General features: G+C 35.7%; 1 protein-coding gene across 1 annotated transcript in view; it reads left to right on the forward strand.

The window, feature by feature from the left end:
* The first annotated feature begins 330 nt into the window (after window positions 1-330).
* Window positions 331-23,469, forward strand: part of C5H1orf141 (chromosome 5 C1orf141 homolog) — a 37,048-nt gene continuing 13,909 nt past the window's right edge. Inside the window, exons 1-4 of the mRNA XM_036077672.2 lie at window positions 331-405; window positions 3,869-4,026; window positions 16,463-16,575; window positions 22,268-22,335. Coding sequence (XP_035933565.1) covers window positions 331-405; window positions 3,869-4,026; window positions 16,463-16,575; window positions 22,268-22,335 — 414 coding nt within the window. The remainder of the gene's footprint in view (window positions 406-3,868; window positions 4,027-16,462; window positions 16,576-22,267; window positions 22,336-23,469) is intronic.

Genomic DNA, 23,469 nt, shown 5'->3' on the forward strand with positions numbered 1-23,469 from the left:
TTAAAATTATATCACAACAAAAAGAAAATAGGTATAAATCAAGCCATATGCCCTTTCTTCAAGTATGAGTCACATCATACATTTAAACATTCCTAAGGTCCACACACAGCTGGGAGTTCTGATCATGTGACCTTCTATCTAAAAAAAACTTGGATACCTCTATAATCCCATGATTGATTCCATGATCTATACAGTTCTCTTTTGTACCCCAAACAGTAATGTAAATGTGGGTCTCTTATGCCTAAATAATCAAATTATATGTTTAAATTTTAATTGTTTTGGAGATTTCTTCTCTTTTCTCCTTTTTAAATAGGAATTTACTGACTGAAAATGGCAGAAAAAATCTTAGAGAAGTTCGATATTCTGGATGAACAGGCAAAGATACTCTTGGCCAGAAGAGCAAAGGTTTGTAAATGAAAGCTAAAATTAAATTTAATCATTAAAATTTAATCATTTCAAATGTGAATGATTTTTACTTTTTAGTTAATGATGCATTAATATGGAAATATAAACTGATTTGTAAAAAGCAAATAATATTAGTTCAAAAAGTAGTCCATGTAAGCGTATACTATAAAGAATTAATTAGATATACAAGGTAATTTCTGGATAGCTGCCATTATTTTTTTCTTTCAAGATTTTATTTAAATTCAGGTTAGTTAACATATAGTGTATCATTAGTTTCAGGGTACAGTTCAGTGATTCATCAGTTGCATATAACACCCAATGCTCATTACAACAAGTGCCCTCTTTAATGTCCATCACCCAGTTACCCCATCCCCCCAACCACCTCCCCTCCAGCAACCCTCAGTTTGTTCCCTAAAGTTAAGAGTCTCTTATGGTTTGCCTCCCTGTTTTCCTCTAATTTTTTTTTTCCTTCCCTTCCCCTACGTTCATCTGTTTTGTTTCTTAAAGTATCCATTCATCAGTTGATGGACATTTGGGCTCTTTCCATATTTTGGCTATTGGATAGCTGCCATATTACATTAGGTTATATGTATCTAAAGTGATTAAGATAAAAAAATCAAATAGGCAGTCAAATAGTAAATGTGACTACTGTAGTTCTCACTAATATTTTAAACATATAAAAATTTATTTAATTGGTTTATTAAAAGGAAGAAAATATTTGGTATAGTTACCCAAATTAAAAATAAAGGTCATAAAAATTAAAGTAAAAAAGGTGAGACTTTTATAAAATTCAATATAAAATATTAATAAAGAATATAGTTTTTGGGGAGCCTGGGTAGCTCAGTTGATGGAGCGTCAGACTCTTGGTTTCAGCTCAGGTCATGACCCCCCAGTCATGGATGGAGCCCTGCATCTGGCTTCCTGCTCAGCGGGAGTCGGCTTCCCCTCTCCCTCTGCCCCTGCCCCTCCTCCCTTATGTGCTCTCTCTCTCTCTCTCCCAAATAAATACATAAATCTTAAAAAAAAGAATATGTTTTTTTTTTTTAAGATTTTATTTATTTATTTGACAGAGAGAGACACAGCGAGAGGGGGAACACAAGCAGGCGGAATGGGAGAGGGAGAAGCAGGCTTCCCGCCGAGCAGGGAGCCGAAGGCAGGCACTTAACGACTGAGCCACCCAGGCGTCCCCCCAAAAAATATAGTTTTAAAACCCAGATTTTTGGGACGCCTGGGTGGCTCAGTCGGTTGGGCGTCTGCGTTCAGCTCAGGTCATGATCCCAGGGTTCTGGGATGGAGTCCCGCATGGGGCTCCTTACTCATTGGGGAGCCTGCTTCTCCCTCTGCCTGCCCTTCCTCCTGCTTGTGCTCTCTCTCTCTTTTTCTCTCTCTGACAAATAAATAAAATCTTTAAGGAAAAAAACAGATTCTTAGCACATATGAGCAATTTAATTTGGTTACACAAAAACTTGCAAAATAATATAACAATGTGAGTAAATGAGGCATAAAGAGCATAGAGTCCAAGAAATCAAGGAAAATAGCACAGAGAGGAGCTCTAAAGTGACTGAACATATTTGTGAACCTGAAAATGAAAATTCTGATGCTTGAATAATAACTTGATTTTCTTTTTTTCCCCATAATTGTCTCCTTTTATTCAGAAAATAAAGTAGGGAAATATTGGAAAAAACAATAAATTCATTCTGTTATCGTTACCCAAATTTTGAAATAGCAAACCAGGAGTAACTTACTAAAGCAACCATATTGGACTTAAGCACCCCAAGTTCATTCCATTTTAATTTTTTGTTTAAAATGAAATGTACTTTAGAAAATATAATCAGAGCTAAATCTATTTAATTTGTCCTGGAATTCCCTTTTATACATGATTAGTCATAATAATTCTTACCTTTTACTGAGTTTCCTTTGTGCAAAGCATTTCAATGCATTTTCTGATTTTGTGTTACTATGCCTACTTTATGTGTTACTGAGAGAGGATTCTCTGGAAATTCTTTTGAAAGTATATATAATCAAAATTTAAAACTTTCTTATTTTTTAAAGTATAAAATTAAAACATACTTTTGGAAATAAGCAACATATAGATATATATAAAAATTATACTTAAAGAGGGGCGCCTGAATGGTCCCGTTGGTTAAGCATCTGCCTTCGGCTCAGGTCATGATCCCTGGGTCCTGGGATCGAGCCCCACATAGTGCTCCCTGCTCAATAGGGAGCCTGCTTCTCCCTCTCCCACTACCCCTGCTTGTGCACAAGCCATAATGCCCTTGAGGCTCATCTAAGTTTTTGCATGAATCAATAGCTTTATTATTATAAATAATATATAAATTTTATTGCTGAGTGGTATGCCATTATATGGATGTACAGAGTTTCAACCACTTCCCCATTGAAGGACATTTGGGTTGTTTTCAGTATTTTGCTTTTAAAAATAAAGCTGCTTTTAAAAAAAGATTAAAGAGAGCTGCTCTGAATATTTGTGTACAGGTTTTTGTGTGAACATAAGTTTTCATTTCTCTGGGGTGAACGCCCAAGAATGTAATTGTTGGTGCAATTTCTGTCTCTTAAAATCAACAAGGTTAAGGCCCAGGGTTTGAAGTGAGTCCCCCTCCCTTGCATCTCGGTGTGGAAACTGCCTCCAATAAGTAGGCTGAGCTATTGTGGGATTTACCTCATTTGTTTCCCTTTTCCTGGGGATTATGGTTCCCCCACACCATCCCACCCCCGCCTACTTTCTAATGCCTGATTACAGTTGTTTTCCTATGTTTTGTCTGGTTTTCTAGTTATTTACAGCAGGTGGGCAATTCCCGTAGTGCTTAATCCTTTATTGGCAGAAACAGAAGTTCTTATCCTTTGACTTGCTTTCACATTTTTCACCACTTTATTCCTCTGTGCAGTGCTGAAAGATTTTTTTAGAAAAGATTTTTGGCTCCTTAACTAACTCGTTAAGCTATATCCTTTTCTTTCTTTGGCCATCTCTATAAATATTTGAACAAAGTCTTTTGATTGCTTTCTTAACTCTATTTCTGGCTCATGCAACTAGACAAATGTTGGAGTGATTCACCATGTTCCTGGGGACAGTGAGAGCAGCAGGTTGGAGACCGTGTTGCTCTCCTTCCAATAACTCTATGTATGAGGATTGTCTTTGCTTAATTTATAGGTCATTCTTCAATTCTAAATTTTAGAATTACGAGGGAGCCTTCATGATCATCTAGTCCAAATTTCCTTCATTTCACGAATGGGAAAAGAGCAGCTCAGGACACACAGCAACAGCCTAAAAAATGTTGGTACACAAGGCCCCTAGTTTTCAATCTGTAATATTTCTCCATTATTGACTAGCACATAAATTCTGTGTGTGTGCATAAAGTGAGACTAATTTCATTCCTTTCCACACAGGATTTTCCCTATATGAAAAGTGCTCATTTTTTCACAATGTTGTACTTTGGCTTTCCTGCAGAAAAACAGCCTTCAGAGTCAAGGAAAGAAAAATACTTCGGTTACACCCCTGACGTTTGACTTTCACTTAGAATTTGAAGAGGCCATTGTTCCATCCATATCTAAGAAAGTACCCAGGATCACAGAAGATAATTCAGACAGAATTAAAAAAGCAAAAAGGTAACCATCCTAACTACCTCAGACTTTCAGTTTGGAGTTTTAAAGCATTACTGTAGATTTTTCTTAGATTATGTAATCTGTATTAAATGTAAGCTTTGTCAAACACAGGTATGTTTCATAGTGCTTATGAGTTACAACATACTTGATCAGCATTCTGAATATTCATCGTTTATAAAATATTTATTAAAATATCTTACTATTACAGATGGTAATTAGGTACTAATTACAATTCTGAATTTTTATTTATTTTTTATTTTTTTTAAGATTTTATTTATTTGACAGAGAGAGACACAGCGAGAGAGGGAACACAAGCAGGGGGAGTGGGAGAGGGAGAAGCAGGCTTCCCACCGAGCAGGGAGCCTGATGCGGGGCTCGATCCTAGGACCCTGGGATCATGACCTGAGCTGAAGGCAGGCGCTTAACGACTGAGCCACCCAGGCACCCCTACAATTCTGAATTTTTAAAGAAAGACTTGTCTTAAATTCTATTACATTGCCTCAAATTAATGTCAGGATTTATTTCAAACTTTAGACCAATAGACTCCAAAAGAAGTCCACCTAGAAAATCAAGTAAGTCAGTTTCTCTGTGTACTTACAAAGGGTAGCCTGAATATGTCATACTTGGCTTTTCACTGGCATTCTGTATGTGCATTATGCTATATAATTTTTCTAGGCATCAGAAATGTAGAGGAGAATCCAGACAAAAGAAATAATAAGATGTAGAATTAATAGAATTTCAGTCGTACATTGGTGGTGGTGGGAGGGGGGACTTAAGAATGAGGTTCTTACCTCATTTTTTCTGTGTGACCATTCAGTGCGTTCAGTGCAGTTTTACAGATGAAAAGTCCATCTCAGTGAGGTTAAATAACTTGCCCAAGGTCACACAGATATGTGGTCCAAGCTGGATTTAAATTCTAGCAGTCCGATTTCAGAACCTGTGCTCTGTATCACCACCACCCTGTTCTGAACATAGAATGACTTGCATCTTCCAGGCTTGGTAACTAGCTGCATTATGACACTTTGTACTTAGGAGAACATATGATGCAAAGCAGATTGGGGTGGATAAGAGGATTAGAGTGAGAAGAGCTGAGTTTTATTTTGGATGTATTAAGTTTTAGATGTCTGTGGGGTATTCAGGAGGGGGGCATTCTTCTTCCAGGAAGCAACCCATTCTTGCAGTGAGTCTTCTTCAGCTATAACAAAATGATTGCTTAAATAACAGAGCATGAGGCTGAAAGTTTCTCATATCAACAATGATATCCTGGTTTCATTGGTTATATTGGATAGATTCAGTTCCTCCATATCTTGAGATGCAGTTCCTGGTCTTATAAGTTATGGTAATTATAATTTAGGATACCAGTCTCCACCAGTGCTTGCAAACCTCGCTCCTACAGTGAGCCAAGATGTCAGATCTAATTCACACAGTTCTCAGCTTAGCCTAAACTTTATGTCATAACTGCTCCCACCTGGAACAGTGACTTTCTGGTCACTGCAGGCTTCTTTCATTTTTGACCTTTAGCCCCTTTGCTATTCAAAGGGTGGTCTTCCATCTAGCAGCATCCTATCACCCCAGAACTTGTTGGAAATGCAGAATGTCTGACCCTCTCCCAGACAGAAGCTGCAATTAACAAGATCCCCTAGACGATTCCCGTGAACACTAATGATAGAGATGCACTGCTCTAGCCCAGTGGGTCTCAAACATGGAGGGCTCCTTAAAACACAGATTGCTGGGCTGCACCTGCAGAGTTTTTGATTCAGGAGGTCTGGCTGGGGCATGATCATTTGCATGTATAGTAAGTCTCCAGGTAATGCTGGTGCTGCTGGTCCAGGGACCATCCTTTGAGTCTCTGCTCAAATAAGCTCACATAAGCTTATGTGCTTCTCTAATCTTGCTGCCCAGCACCAACATCTGTTCGTTCCGTTTTTTTCCATGGTTTGATGAATATCATAGCAACTCTCAATCTGGCGCTGTGGTCACCTAATTGGTGAAATCTGTCCAGGTTTACTTGTAGCTGAGCTTTGCTTTCAGAGTAGTAGTTTTCAACCCATCTGCACATTAGTATTACCTGGGGAGCTTTAAAATAATTGGATTCTACTTTAATTAGTTTGGAGTGAAGCCCAGGCATTACTATTCTCAAGATTCCCCAGATGATTCTTACATAAAGCTGAGATTGAGAACCATTCAAATTCTTAGGGCTTCTTTCTCACTTACTCCCAGAGACATGTTTTCCATGTTATTATTAGTTCAGGACTTCTGTATTTTTCTTGGATAAATGGGAATTGGTAAAATATTAAAAATACCTCTTGATTAATCTGTATAAAAATTCTCTAAGATTTCTCAGTAAACACCAAACCTACTCTTCTCTACAACTTTTCATAATTGGATGTTTTACAAAAGAGCCATACTCATTTTAGCAAAAATCCCTTTAAAAAATTAGCTGGAGGGGCACCTGGGTGGCTCAGTCGGTTAAGCCGCTGCCTTCGGCTCAGGTCATGATCCCAGGGTCCTGGGATCGAGCCCCACATCGGGCTCCCGCTCAGCGAGGAGCCTGCTTCTCCCTCTCCCTCTGCCTGCCTCTCTGCCTACTTGTTCTCTCTCTCTCTCTGTCAAATAAATAAATAAAATCTTAAAAAAAAATTAGCTGGACCTGTACCCCTGAAACAAATAATGTGTTATATGTGAATTTATTGAATTTAAATTAAAAAAATTTTAAAAATTAAATAAAACTAAAAAATTACCTGGATAAAGAATTTTTAAAGGAGAGACAAAGTGATTTCTCCATTACCTAAGCATTTAGTACTGGATTATCAGCTGAAAATGGCAATTTTACCACTTATAAAGTGGTAAGAAATAGAAAACAAGTTAGGGGCGAAGAGACAGATTAAGAGTATTTAAGTTGTCACCGAAAATTACAAGATTACTGAGGTTACAACAAAAAAAGAATATTTTTTCTTTAGATTAACAGATTAATAGGGGCTTCTCATTAGAAGAATTATTTTCCTAAAAATAAATCTACACTGAAACCTGTCAAAAGAATATTCCTTTTAGGAATAGTTTTATGACAATAGGATAAACTTGCGTGTAAAAAAGGTAATTAAACATGAATAGAGCATTCACTTGCAGCCTATAGTGAAATTTAACTGGCCAAATTCCTTGTTCCTTTAGTTTAATACTTTGTGTGACATTAGCCTGGAATAGAGATGAAGAGAATGATGTTTATAGGCCAGTTGCCAGGTTTGTACTTAGCTTTACTTCCTACTAGTTGTGACTTTGGACAAGTTATATAACCTCTTTGTGCCTCAGTCTCTCTTTGTGCCTCAGTCTCCTCATCTCCTCATCATTATCCTGTGGATATTAATAGTACGTAGTCCATAGGGTTGTTGTGTGAGTTAAATGGACTAAAATATGTGAAGAGTTTAAAATTCTCCAACATACAGTAGGCACTCAAAAAAAACAAAAACAAAACCCAGCTAATACAAATATAAGCTGTATTTTTGAAATATACAATCATATATTCCAATCATTAAAAATAAGATAGTAATGAGATACACAAGTCATGTTTACATATGGCAATCATTTCTAGAATCTTAGGTAAAGTAGGACTTACAGGTAAGTAGGCTGGGGTGAGGTGGGAGCTGTAAGGATAGAGAAGAGAGAAACTTTTATGTGAGTGGAAAAAGAGATTCATGCCTCGCTTGCTACTGCCCACACCATTTCTCAGTTATGTGGGCACAGGCTCCTTCAAGGCCCCACGAGGATTCTGGGAAGGTAACAGCCTCAACTCTGGCTCTCTGTGGGGAGAGCTTCACTACTGGGCTGAACATTCCTCTTTTCTGTAGCTGGAAGAGGACTCCTACTTACTGCTCATATCCGGAGAAACCTGATGTTCTAGAGCAGGGCTTCTCAACAGTGACTGCCCACTTGAGAGCTTTCGGAAAACATGCTGAGCCCTGCCTAGAGATCATGATTTAACTATTGGGGAAAAGTCTGGGCATCAAAGCATCCTAGATGATTCTAATATACAGCTAGAAATTTGAGAAACATTTCTAGAAGCCTCTTCATTTGTCCCTCCCTCAGTCACCCTCTTATAACAGCTTGTTTGTGGCTAATACATGGCAAGAGAATCTTATTTCTCCCTGACTGATATTACCTGAGTTTCAAATAGCCTGACTTTTATAGGTGCTGAGGAACCTACATTCACTGAAATGAGAGGCCAAAGAGAAATCACAGGTCACTCATATGAAGGAGGGAGACAAAAACAATCAGAACCGGTGACTCCTAATAAGGCAGATTATGGAAGAAACAGAAGAGAACTTAAGAAAATATGTATCTTAAGGACACATAATCAGGGATTTAAAAATAAGTGAAGGGATTTAAAAATATTTCTAAAGTAAAAAGGGATTTAAAAAATATTTCTGGGGGCTCCTGGGTGGCGCAGTCAGTTAAACGTCCAACCCTTGGTTTGGGCTCAGGTGGTGATCCCATGGTCGTGAGATCGAGCTCTGTGTCAGGCTCTGTACTCAGCACAGTCTGATTAGGATTCTCTCTTCCTCTCCCTCTGCCCCTCCCTCTGTTCTCTCTCTCTCAAATAAATAAATCTTAAATATATATATATATTTCTAAATAAAAAATTGAGTAGGATAGAAATAGAATACAGATGAAAACTGGATTGATAATCTAGAAGGTCAAATAGAGGCACAATCAGGATATTTGACCTGTAAATATATACTTAATACATAAATCAGGAAAGTAAGAAACATGGTAAGGAAATAAAGAAATATTAGGGAAAAAATGCCCCTTTTTTGAAGACATACTTGAATTTTCAGATCAAAAGGGTTACCAAGTGCTAGACTTACAGTGAAATTATTTGATTATTTATTTAATTCCAAAGGTAGAAAAAAATTGGTTAATTACAAAGGAAAGGAAAGCAAATGAGTTTCATACGTCTCATCTGCATCTCTGAGGCTAGAAAATAATAAACCATTTTCAACTTTTGAATAGAATGGCAATCCAAGAATCCTCTACTTGGATGAATTATCATTTTTAAAAATATTTTTATTTTTTTGAACCGTCATTTATTTATGAGAACAAAAGAGAGACAAATTTTAGGGTATGAAAAACTGTAGAAGGTAATCTGCCTATGTATTCTTTCTGAGGAATTTACCTGGAGAACTATTTTATCCAAATTAAAATGTAATATAATTAAAATAAAGATCCAAATTGGAAGTCTTTATGACACAAAAATGTATTTGGAATTATCCCATGGCATCAGAATGAAAGCTCTTGACTTCCAACTCACAGTGGCTGTTCTGTAAAAACAAGAAAACATTCCAAAGCATTATCAGGGAAGTTATCCATAAGAGATTTCCAGTTGGGAAGAGGCAGCTTTTAGAGCAACCCCCATGCTTCCATCTGAGCTGTGCCCTTCTCTTGGGTTTCTTCCTTTTATGTGCCAGTGCCATTTCACATTCATTCCATGGATGTGCAGCAACGTTCCTTTAACTCTAGCCCATGCAGTACAAAATCAAGGCCCTTACCTATATTCCCTTAACTCAACTACAACAGGATATAATTTCACAGGGCATTTTCCTAAATATAAGACCAAAAAAGGGGGAGGAAGAGAGGGATGAATTAAAAATATATATAAGCAGCTCAAAACCAATACAATTTACAGAAAACCAATTTATGATTTTATGCTAGTGAATTAACCCACCAAATTTATAATCCAGGCTTCATTCTTCATATTGTGTGAGAACCTAGTGCTAGGAAATTTTTATTCCTAGGTTCTTAGCCTCCCATTCCTTCTCTGCTATTGGAAAAAATTCTCCATGGATCTCTTGTATTTCTGTACATCTTGTGAGCAGAGGCACTGGATGCCTTTGTTCCTATCTCCTCAAGGATTTTTGTATAACAAAGAGCCTTGAAAGAGATAGTGCTTTTGGGGTGCCTGGGTGGCTCAGTTGGTTAAGCAACTGCCTTCGGCTCAGGTCATGATCCTGGAGTCCCGAGATCGAGCCCCACATTAGGCTCCCTGCTTGGCGGGGAGTCTGCTGCTACCTCTGACCCTCCCCCGCTTTCATGCTCTCTCTCTCTCTCTCATTCTCTCTCTCAAGTAAATACATAAAAATCTTTAAATAAAAAAAAAAGAGATAGTGCTTTTCTCTGAGCAAGAGCAGACATGTTACTGTCCATTATAAAAGATTTCGCGTTGATGGTATAGTGGTGAGCATAGCTGCCTTCCATTATAAAAGATTTGGGTTCCATAAGCTCAGGTTACCCACTGTGTGTGCAGGAATCATCTGGCCCTCTGCTGTTGCCCTGTGGAACTGGGGCTCAAAGAACTGGCGCAGAAAATGCTATTCCTATCACTGTGAGCAATAATTAGGCTTTTGTCCCTGACCCAGGAGTCTACTTCTTCACAAGCATAGGTGAAACTGTAGTAGGTTAACTTGTTAGCTTGTAAGTAGGGTCAAATCTCAGACCTTTCACAGTTCTTCCCACCTATTTTAAGGAAAGAAGCTTGGAGGTAGAATGACAAACTGTGACACCCTTCCCCGCTCTTCTTTTGCAAACTGAGTAGTAAACATACTTTGGACTCATTATTCAGTGAGTAAAAGAACACCCTTATCCAGGTCCCTGCAGGCTTAGAAGAACTCTGTATATACCCATTTTGTCTACCCTATAAGCCTATCTGTTTCTAGGTAGCAGGATCTATAATTTAGGTTATTCCTCAACTAAATTCACAAAATTAATCCCTATAATAAAGTTTTTTAAAAGAAGTAAAACAATATGACAAGAGACATTGTAAACTAGAAAAGAAAATCATGATCACTTCAGGACAGAGTTTGTGTATAATTAATCTTATAAACCAAATATCTAGCATTTGGTTCAATTTATTTCTTATAAATCATGTTAAGTGTGCATTAATTGAAAGACAAAAAGAATAAAAATAAAAACCCCATCATTTCCTAGTACTTCCACCAAGTTTTGACCCTCTCATAAGCATACGGGACCTTTAAAAGTATTTTACAAAATTAGCATGTCTAACACCTCCCAAAAGAATGTTAAAATGACCATAATTTGAGAAATTGAAGAGAAAAAATAGGCAAAATAAAGGCACAATATTAGTAATGAGGAAGGAGCTACAACTATGAATATAGAAGAAATTAAAATAATTATAATGAGTACTTTGCTTTGAAACACAGGTGTAATAATTAATAATCTGGGAAAGTATAAATGGGGAAATAGTCTCAACAAGAAAATGAAAACATAAATAAATAACTAGAAAATTTTGAGAAATAGTCAAATAACTATCTTTTACAAAACTACCATCTTAAAGTTGTGTCAGAGGTCAGTTTCTTCAAAGTTTCAAAGAAGTATTTAAATGGTTTCTGAGCATAGACAAAAATGGAATAGTTTCAGTCCTTTTTTAAAAGATGTCTTTGATCCTCATGTCTGACCACAAGAACATAAAACCATTGTTGAATTTCACTTACAAATATAGATTTTTTAAAACCTAAAATAAAATATTATCTTAATTGTTTCATTTGCCTATTCTCAACTCAGGAACACATAACATAAAACAGTCTTATACTTCTCCAATTTCACTCTGATCACTTTTGGTTATTAAAAGTCTGTCCAATTTAGTATTTTGATCCCAGATGCCAGTTGAGGCTTTCCCTTCCCCTGTCTAGCCAGTCTATTGACACTGCGGGAGCTGAGGTGGAAAAGGAGTATGGCCAGTGAATCGGAGGTGGGTGTAGTCTTCCTCGCACACATCCCCTTCTTCCTTCCTATAATCTTTTGTGCTTCTGGTATGGGAAAAGTGTTGTGCTGGAGCCAGCTCCTACCAATTTGTTAGAACTGACTGTTGAATTTTCAGGAATTTTATGAGATGGTTAAGTTATTATTAAAAATTAAACTATGTAAGCTAAAAATTCAATGACATAATAAAAACAAATACTCAAAACTCATCCCTTTCTAATTATTTTACCATTTTTTACTATTATCTGTGATTGAAATCATTTACATCTATTGTATCCATATGGTGGAACTATTATATAATATCATGTTAATACACATTTCTTTTCAAATCCTCATTCAATGATGTCCCATCACTGAAATCACTTGAAATCAACCATGGGTGTATTTACACCATAGAAATTGGCAAACACTACAAACAGGGGGCTTGATTTGTTATTTGTCTAGATTTAAGAAAGTGGGCAAGAAAAATGTTCATGAAGATTAAACTTAAACGTTTGTCTTGCCAGTAGCCATCATACTCTGAATAGCACACAAAATTGAGGATATATTCTAGAATTCAAAAATTATTGTCTGGCTCAGACAATAGCTTATGTCATTGATGAATGAGTGAAGTTCCAACATATGTCTTTATTGTTTCACTTTCATGTTATTCATTAAGGTAAATGAAAATGTCAATCAACATTCATGTTGGAACTACACTTGGACAAAAGGTTATTAAATATTTACCAGCACCACACCCCCCGCTCCCACCCCTGTATGGGAGTAAGAGAGGAGGGAGAAGGAAAGGACAGTGCTTCTTACTTACCTAGCTACTGCTACCATCTTCTTTCTCATTTGTCATCTTCCAGCCAACTCTAGTCAAAAAGAGCCTTCCTAGTGAAATGGGTGAAGATGGTCATAAGATAGAAACTTCCAGTTTATAAGATAAATAAGTCCTGAGGATGTAATGTACAGCATGGTGACTATAGTCAACAATATTGCATTGCATATTTGAAAGTTGCTAAGGGAGTAGATCTTAAAAGTTCTCATCATAAGAAAGAAAAGTTTGTAACTATGTAATATGGTAATGAATATTAACTAGACTTATTGTGGTGATTATTTCACAATATATACATATATCAAATAATTATGTTGTACACATAAAACAAATACAATGTAGATCAAATATATCTCAATTGAAAAAGAAGAAAAGCTTTTCCTGTGTGCTTATGTAGTAAGTGTTAGGCATTTGGTGTTGGCATGAGAGGTGGTGTTTGTCCCAAGGGAAGAGGAGCGTCAGAATTTCTATATTTGACATAGTGCTTGCCCTCAAGAAATTGCAGTCCTTACAGTTGCAAGAAGAAGGAGAAGACAAAAAAGAGCCTAACTCTTTAACGATGCATGGTAACAGTGCCTCAGAAAGACCAGTTCGCTAATGAAGGAGAGCCTCCTTCAGCCACACCTCTTCAAATTCACCCTCAACTCTTACACTCTCCTGTATATATCACAACCTCTTTTGCTAAGGATCACTAGGTTGGCAGTCAGCAATCTGAGTGGGGAATCAGTAAAATGGCCTAAGCCCAGTAACAACCACAATGTACATTTTCCCCCTCAGAAACTCAAGCATCCTTGCCATACCAAACAATGGGAGACTGTGCTCTGATTTCTCCTCCCCACTCTACCCTCCAAATTTGTTTTTATATAGCTAGACATAGGGCAAATCAGCAAGTGTGCTAACGGGTGTGCAGCTGAGGAATGAGATGGCAGAATATTACAGACAGAGGGAAGAGCAAATGCCAAGGCTTTATAAGTGATTCCTTAGGAAACCCTAAGCATCCCTGCTCCCTTCGACACTGAAAAGAGAAGGAAAAGCCACAGCTGATTCTATGAGGTCAGTGACATAATTCTGATATGCCCACCTACCCCATTACAGTTTTCTGCTACTTGGGAGAAGAAGGGAATGTCTAACTCCAAATATTGGTGGGCCTTTGTAGAATACAGACTGTTTATTTTTCCTTTTTACTCAGCCGTGGCTAAAAAATCATCTGGTCATCCACTCTAAAATACCAGGATAAGTGCCTTTCAATAACTTACTGTATTAACAAAGTAGAATCTAACACTATATTAAATAAATATTACTCTACTATAACTAAGTGGAGTAAATTTCAGGAATAGTAAAAAGTACTTGACATTGACCTCTTACTATGTCACAAATATTTGCTGAGCACTTTCTAAACCTTATTTTACAAAATTCTTATACTAACCCTATAAGGTAGCTATTACCTGCATTTGGCCTGTGAAAGACTGAGATTCAGAGGATATCAGTATTCTGGAGAAGTTCACATAGAGTCAAGATGCAAAGTAAGATCCAACTCCAAAGTCCACGCTCTTTAGTTCACCATAAGGAAATTCATATCCAAACACCTCTATATATTCTGCAAATGTATTTGAAAAATGACTTAATAAGATAAGGTAAAAAAATGATCTCCTTAACAAGACTATATAGCCAACATCATCCTTAGGTTGGAACACTTGACACATTCCCATTTAAATTAGAAGCAGAAGGATGCCCGTTCTCACTATACTGCACTATTCTAGAAGTGCTTGCCAGTGATATTAAATAAGAACATAAGACAAAAATATAAATGTTTGGATAAGAACAGATAAATTATGTTATGAAGATTAAATGATTGTTTATTGAAAAACCCGAAGAGAATAAACTAAAATCTCATTGGAAATTATAAGATGATAAGAAAGTTTAGTAAAAATTTACCAGAACAATTTGTGCACTCAGCACATTTATTACACATGTACTATGTGCCAGTCACTGTTCTAGGTGCTGGGTATTCAACAGTGAACAAAACAAACTCTGTCCTCAATTTATGTTTTAGGATAAGGTGGGGAGACAGATATTAAACTAAATGAACAAATGAATATATAATATAAATCCACTAGTGATAAATACTATGAAGAAAAATATAGTAAATTAAAGGAATTAAGATTGATAGTGATTACTATTTTAGATAGAGAAGGGGACAGAAAAGACCTTTCTGGAGAGATGGAAATTTGAGTAGAGTCTTAACAAAATTCTCTCTTATAACTTAAGGAAGTAACCCTTGGCAGTAGCCAGGGAAAGAATATTACAGACAGAGGGAAGAGCAAATGCCAAGGTCCTTAAGTGGGAGCCTAAGTTCCTTTCTCCTTAAACCAAAGAGCTGGAAAATTCACTGCTTCCACGTGGAGGTGGGGGTTTGGTGCACAGAGAGAGCCCTGGAGGGGCATTCAATGGAAATTCCTCTACTTAGAAACATGAGCAATGGGGAGACAGTTTCTGTCTTGGAGTGAGAATTTTGAACCTTAGTTGAGTCTAGTAGGAAGCAATTGGAGGGAAATGCCAATCACATTTATATTTTATGGGTGCCACCATGGTTGCGCTGGCAATAGACTGTAGGGGATGAGTGATAGCAGAGAGAAACAGAAGGCGAGAAACCCATGGAAATAACTCAGATGGGAGATGAAGGTGTTTTGGACTAGGGTAGAAGTAACAAGGAAAGAAGTAGCTGGATTTGGGATGTGTTTCAAAGAAAGATCTGGTGAGATTGGGCAACAGTTGGGAATGGGGAATGAGAGAAAGAGAAATCAAAGATATTGTCAAGTTTTTGGCCTAAGCCTCTGGTTGAATGGAGCTGGGGAAGCCTCAAAGAGGAACAGATTGGGAAGGAAGCAAAAGGATTTGGTTTTGAATGTGTTAAGTTTGAGATGCCTACGATATACCTAACTGCAGAAGTCATGTAGCAGTTGGATATATAAATCTGGAGCTCAGGGAAGAGTTTGAGAGATTATAAATTATAAATTATAATTATAAACCTGGGAGACATCAGTCTATAGATAATATGTAAAGATGTGAGATTAGATATCAACTGAAGGTGAATGTCTGAGGTTGGATGACTGAATCATGGGTTATTCCAGCATTTAGTGGTCAGAAATATGAATTATGTAATACTTTATTATTATTTATTATTTATTACTTCATTAACTGTATTACATACCATCAATAGTCAGTTAAAGGATTTAGTGGAGAAAATTTCCTTTATAATAAATAAACACTATTATCCTATCTGGTCTACTATTTTGGTATCTGAACTGACCATAACTCTGTGTCCCATGACCGTAACTCAGGTCTGACAATGTTCCCAGTAGCTCATTTAATGAATTTCCAGCATATTTTTAAAGGGTTAATCAGCTTATGAACTATAGTTTCCTAGAGTGCCCTCAATCCTATGACAATAGCAGCTTCCTATCTGTCTTTACTTCAAGTGATTATCACTAATATTTTCAGCTCTGGCTTAGTCCCATCCTTTTACATTTTGTATTGTAATATTATTAATACAACAACATCTAATCTATATAGCTGGGACTTAACCACATTTCTCCAAATTTATTTTTTAGATTAGTTTCATAGATTTTTCTGAATATTCTTTTTTTTTTAAAGATTTTATTTATTTATTCATAAGAGACAGAGAGAGAGAGAGGCAGAGGGACAAGCAGGCTCCCCGCTGAGCAGGGAGCCCGATGTGGGACTCGATCCCAGGACCCTGGGATCATGACCTGAGCCGAAGGCAGTCGCTTAACCATCTGAGCCACCCAGACACCCTCTGAATATTCTAATTTAGATTAATTTTATTTTTTCTAGATATGTCTTCTTCAAAGATGAACCTGAACCTAGAAAGAGTGATTTTGAAAAGTTAAATTTAAGACCACACTTTGTACCAACAAATATAAAAAATCAAGAAAGCAAGTTAATAGGTAATGCTCTGTGTAACATATTTACTTCTCCTTTAATGTATTAATGAGTGCTTTTATTATATACTTTATTATTTATTAATGTGTATCTTAAAAGTTCTTGATGATTTGATGTCTCTGTTGAAAGAAATTGCTTGAAAGTATAGGGCTTATAACTGCAGTGTGAAAGATTTCAGTGAGCCAGAAAGAAGAATTTCCTAAGAGTAATATCAGAATGGACAATTTATACAAGTCACAAATTAAGAATATATTTTTATGTTTATTTTTCTAGAAAGAAGATATCTGAGTTTCCTTTCAGGTCAACCCTAAGAGTTTTCTTGTTACTGTTAAAAAAAGAAATCAATTAAGTATGGACATCTTGCTTAATAAAAACTTACTTTATAGAAACTGTAAAGGAACTTTCTTCAAAACTTGAGGAATCTGTAAGCTAGGAACTAGCACTGCAGATCTTCAGAGAATTTTAGAGTTTTGTGTTGCCTTTATATTTCTTTATCTGGGATTATCAAAGAACCATTCGACTGAATCATTCTCATTGACCCCTTTGACTGAGGCTCCTTGACTCCACATTACCCCATATTGCCTCATTTCTCTGAAACACCTCATCATCTAAATTCTCAAAGGACTTGTTTACATACTTCCTCAAATTTTGTTCAAACTTCAGACAACTCCAGTCTGGTTTCTGCCTCCACCATTCTACAGAAGTTACTGTGATCAAGAGTACCAATGATCTCCATTGCTAAGTACAAATAATATTTCTCTGGTTTCATTTTCTTCCACTTCTCAATACGAATATAGTTGGTTGATCACTCCCTCCTTCTTAAAACTCTCCTCTTTGGGATTTTGGAACCCATATCTCTTGTTTTCCTGCTGTATCACTCTTCAGTCTCTCCTCTTAATTTATCTTCTCCCTCATTAAAATAGTGTACAGTTGACCCTTGAACAACATGGGGGTTAGGAGCTCCACTGCACAGTCAAAAATCCACAAATAACTTTTGATTCCCCCAAAACTTAATAGCCTACTGTTGACCAGAAGCCTTTCCAATAACATAAACATATATTTTACATATGTATTATATGCTATATTCTTGTAATAAAATAAAGAAAAAAATGTTATTAAGAAAATCATAAGGAAGAGAAAATACATTTACAGTACTGTACTGTGTCAAAAAAATCTATGTGTAAATGGACTCATGTAGTTCGAACCTATGTTGTTCAAGGATCAACTGTATATCACAATTTATCTATTCTACTGTTGAAATTTTGGGTTTTTGGTTTGTCAGCCATTACAATGCTGAATGAACATTCTTGTTTATGCATCCTACTGCATGCATATAAGTTGCTTGAAAGTGCATATCCAGGATTTATATTGCCAAATATACTTATCTTCAACTATAATAAATACTGGCAAACTTTCCAAAGTATTTGTACCAATTTGTGCTCCCATCAGATTTGTGAGAGTTCTTTTTGTTCTGCTTTCTTGGTAACATTCAGAATTGCCTGATTTTTATTTTAGTGTACATAATAATATATGATTATGTTTTAATTTGCATTTCCATGATTACCATTAAGTTTGAGAACTTTTTCGTAAGACTATTCATCAATTAAACTTACACTTTTGGAAATCATCTGAGCTTTAGCTCATTTTATTTTATTTTAAAGATTTTATTTATTTATTTGAGAGAGAGAGAGAACATGGGGGGGTGGGGCAGAGGGAGAGAGAGAAGCAGACTCCCCACTGAGTGCAGAGCCCAAAGTGGGGCTTGATGTGGAACTCGATCCCAGGATCCTGAGATCATGACCAGACCCAGAGTCAGATGCTTAAGTGACTGAGCCACCCACATGCCCCTTAGATCATTTTAAAAGTAGGTTTTTGTCTTTTTGTCACTGATTTCTTTATATATTTTGGTCACTAGTTTTTTGTTGGTTTTATGTATCGTGAATATCTTCCCTTTTCTCTCTCTCTTTTTTTTTTCTTCTTTTTTTTCACTCTATGGTGTCTTTTTGATGAACAGAAATTCTTTGGCTTTAATAAAGTCAAATATACCAAATCTTTCTCCATTTGGTTACTTCTTTTTGTTCCATATTTAAGAAATGTTTCCCTACTTTGTGGTCATGAAGACCTTCTATTTATCTTATAAAAGACTTCAGTTCTTCTTTTTACATTTAGGCCTGAAGTCTACCTGTAATTAAATTTTGAGTGAGGCAAGGGTCAAATTTAATTTTTTCATGTGGATATAGTTATCTCAGCATGTAATTTAAAAGGCTATTCTTTCCCTAATGCTCTGGGCTCTTTGCTCTGGGGATCTTATTCTATTTCATTATTTGTCTATTTATCATTAATACCATACCACATTAATTTATGTAGCTTAAAATAACCATTGAATCTGGTAGAGCAAGTCTTCCAACTTTGTTCTCCAAGAATATCATGGATATTTTCTATTTTCCACTATGTTTTTTTTCTCTGACCCTTTGGTTATTTAGAAGTATATGTCTCCACTCAAAATATTTGAGGTTTTTCTTTTCTTTTCTTTTCTTTTTTTAAAGATTTTATTTATTTGTCAGAGAGAGCAAGCACAAGCAGGGAGAGCAGCAGGCAGAGGAGAAGCAGGCTTCCCGCTGAGCAGGGAGCCTGATGGGGGACTCGATCCCAGGATCCTTGGATCATGACCTGAGCTGAAGGCAGGCACTTAACCGACTGAGCCATCTAGGCATCCCTATTTGAAGCTTTTCTAATTATCTTTTGACTATAGCTTTTTAGCACAATTACATGGTTGTTTGAGGATACACTCCATATGATTTCAGTCCTATGTAATTAGTTAATGTGTGTTATCACTCAATATATGGTTAATTGTTGTAAATGCTCTGTATGTGCTTGAAAATAATGTATATCCTACAGTAGTTGACTACACTGTTCTGTATATGTGTTTTAGGTCAAATTTGTTCCCTATATTTTTCGACTCTTTTATATCCTTATTGATTTTTCTGTTTGCTCTTCTGTCAGTTAGTGAGAAATTTCAGACTTGTATTTTTCCTTGTAGCGTCAAATTTTGCTTTATACATTTTTCATATAGTTTAGGCAATGTTAGCAATTACATAAAATTTAAAATTATTATGTTTCTAGTGAATTGAACCCTTTTTCATTGTAAAGCGATTTGTCTTACTATCCAATATTACTGTAGTTGCCCCAGCTTTCTTTTGGCTCCCATTACATGGTATATCTTTTTCCATCATTTTATTACCTTCTTATAACATTGTAATCTAGATTTATTTCTTGTAAATATCATAATATTAAATTTAAAAATGTACTGTGGTAATCTTTGTCTTTGAAATGAAATGGAACACTTAGTCCATTTATACTTAATGTAATTACTGATACCTTTAGATTTAATTTTACCATCTTATTTTGTTCTTTATTTGCCCTTTTAATTCTATACTTTTTTCCCTATCTTCTCATGTTTTCTCTAGGATTGAATTTCTTAAGTTTCACTTTTCCCCTTTATTAATTTGGAAGTTATATACTCTGTTTCTATTCTTTTTTAAATTTTTAAAATTTTATTATTTTTTAATTTTTATTTATTTATTTATTTTTATTTTTTTAAAAGATTTTATTTATTTGTTGGAGAGAGAGAGAGCACAAGCAGGGGGATCAGAAGGCAGAGGGAGAAGCAGGCTCCCCGCTGAGCGTGGAGCCCAATGCGGGACTCGATCCCAGGATCCTGGGATCATGACCTGAACCGAAGGCAGTTGCCCAACTGACTGAACCATCCAGGCGTCCCGATTATTATTATTTTTAAATTATGTTCAGTTAGCCAGCATATAGTAAATGATTACCCTATGCAACCTTTTAAAATCTAGTATTACCCTCATTCTGGACAATAAAAGGATCTTAGAACACTTCAGTTATTTTACTGACATCTGACTTTGTAGGTTATTGTTAAAATCCAGAGTCTTATCTGAATACTATCTTAATCAGACATTGGTGAGACTCAAGGTATGATTCCTCCTGATGCAAAATTCTTTGCTAAGAAATTTCAGCTAAATATCCAGTTTCACCACTCCTAAGTTCTACCTTTCACAAAACACTAGAATGCAAACATAATTCAGCCAAGTTCTTTGTCCCTTTATAACGAGGAAAGCCTTTTCTCCATTGTTTAACAATATTTTTCTAATTTCTATGAGACCTCATCAGAATAGCTTTTACCATCCATATGTCTATCAACATTTCTGTACATGATTATGTATTCTCTAAGAAGATGGAAAAATCTTAGAGAATTCTCACCAGAATCCCCTTTAAAATCCCTTCATGGAAATACTGGGCTTTTCTACTATGTACCTCGAAACTCTTCCAGCTTCTACTCATTACCCAGTTCCAAAGCCACTTCCCTATTTTTTTGTTACAGCAGCACCCCATTTCTCAGTGCCAATTTCTCTCTTAGTCAGTTTGGGCTGCTCTAACAAATTACTATAGATTGGGTGGTTTAAACAACAAATATTTATTTCTCACAATTCTGGAGGCTGGAAGATTGAGATCAGGGTGCCAGTATGGTTAGGTTCTGGCTAGAGCCCTCTACCTGGTTTGCAGACAGCTGTTTTCTTGCCTGTATCCTTACATGGTGGAGAGAGAGATTATCTCTTTCATGTCTTTTCTTGGAAGGGCATTAATCCCATCACAGGGACTTCACTCACATTACCTCATCTAACCTCATTACCTCCCAAAGGCCTCACCTCCAAATACCATCACACTGAGGATTAGAGCTTCAACATATAAATTTTGGGAGGAACACATTCAGTCCACAGCAACTACCCTATCTAAATTATACCTCCCTCTGTTGTTCTCCCTCACCAAAATCTATTTATTTCTATCATAGCATGTATCTTAATTTGTAATTATTCACTCCTTTGTCTCACTTGTTTATTTTCTCTATTACCCACTAAAATGTATGCATCATTGGGCAGGAATCAGAATTACAGAGTCCAACACCAGTGCTTGGCATATAATAGGTGATCAATAAAAAATTGTTGATTGAATGAATGCCAGATACTATTAAGTTTTTAAATCTATTATCTCATTTAATCCTCACAGCATTCCTCTGAGGTAAGCGCCATTATTCCCCCTTAACTGATGAGAAAACTAAGACTCACAGAAGTTAAATAACTTAAACTAAGGCTACAGGACTTACAAAAAAAACATAGATTTTGGTCCCAGGCTATCTAAATCCAAAGTCTATGCTTGACCTGACACCATACCTACCTTAAGAAAATCCATTAGAGGGTAATCCAGACTAATAAATAATTAGAGTTTGGGGGTGGATTCAGGTTGAGGGGAATATTTCTCTCTTCAAAGGAATAATGAATGAAATTATTGTGATTCCATTTTATTTAGAAATCCATTTTTTTCTGAAGATACCACTTTGTTGTGTGTTCTGAGGTCATAGTTCTGACCCCCCCATAATTTCTGATAAGTAGCCAGAAATAAATAATCACAAGTTGTATTCTGTTAATAGAAACTCACTTTTAAAGCAAATTAGAATATATTTAGCTCTGAAAATACACATGTAATGCATTCGTAAGCACCTAAGTTTATCAAATTACATTTCCAAAAAGTTTACTAGAAGTAGAGAAAATGGTTTATTGGTAGATTAGAAGTAGTCTAATAGTATGGAAATATCATTTATGTTTGGATTTGTTTCTTTAGAGCCCTTGAAAGAAAATCTGAAATCAAGATCTTTTAGACCTTTTCTTTATCTTAAGGATACAGCTGAGGTAGGTTTAATTTGTCCACTTAACAATTACTTGGTAGAAATTCAGATTAGCGCCGACAATTTTATGTATACTTCTGTAAGTCCCAAATTCAAATGTATTTTAGGGTTCAAAAATGTAAAATTTTAAAGTGCTTTCATCTTTGATATTACTAAAACTTTATGTACAGGGATAATACAGAAAATAATATATTATTTGCTTGATGGTCCATACAGCAGAAATTATTTATCAAATATGATAAGGCATAACAGCTACCATAAAGTCAGTTAAAACAGGACATCATAAAAAACTCTACATGCATAACTTAAATATTTAATTTTAATTTAAAATATGAAAATATGCATCCATTTGTAATCTTTTCATGTGTAGCCAAGACCATTTTTTTTTGAGCATGCTATGGTTATTTAAATTATATAATTACATTTAACAATTACCATAAACAGGTTTGGGACCAACAATACAGACTCTTTTTTTTTTATTGAAGTATAATTGATGTATTGAAGTGTAATACACAATGTTACATTAGCTTTAGCTGTACAACATAGTGATTTGACAATAGTATTGACTCTTGATAACCATTTGAGCAGAGGTTCATGGGCATCCTGGAAAGTAGTTGGCTAACCTTGAGCATTGAGCATGCCTTGGATATTATTCATTAAGTTTTATCTACAAAGAGAAGTTATCCAGAGAATCAGCAAGGGAAAGTCATTTAAGAGTTTCTTAGGTATTAATTTATTTATTATTAACCCTGATTATTGCTAACATGGAGAGTGAAACATGAAGAAATACATACTTTGGACCATAATTAAGGACATTATAATTTTTGTTGCATATTGCTGCCTTTTATAATTTTTAAGAAGATTTACAGCATCCACTGTCTGGACTATTTTATCCTCAACTACATGTTTTGTTTAGGTTCATTTTTAATAAAAATCTTTCAAGAAATATATATTGTAACATCACAAGTTTACTCATAATACTAAATTTATTAGCATCTTTTAGAAAACATGCAACATTTTAATTTTTAAAAATAAATTGAAATACTCATATGAATTTAAAAAATTAATACAGAAAAGCTAATAACAACACAAAGCACTTGCATCCCATACTTTTTGTTCTAATTTCCCCTTTTCAAAG

This window comes from Halichoerus grypus, chromosome 5 (assembly GCF_964656455.1).
Source record: "Halichoerus grypus chromosome 5, mHalGry1.hap1.1, whole genome shotgun sequence".
Lineage (NCBI taxonomy): Eukaryota > Metazoa > Chordata > Mammalia > Carnivora > Phocidae > Halichoerus > Halichoerus grypus.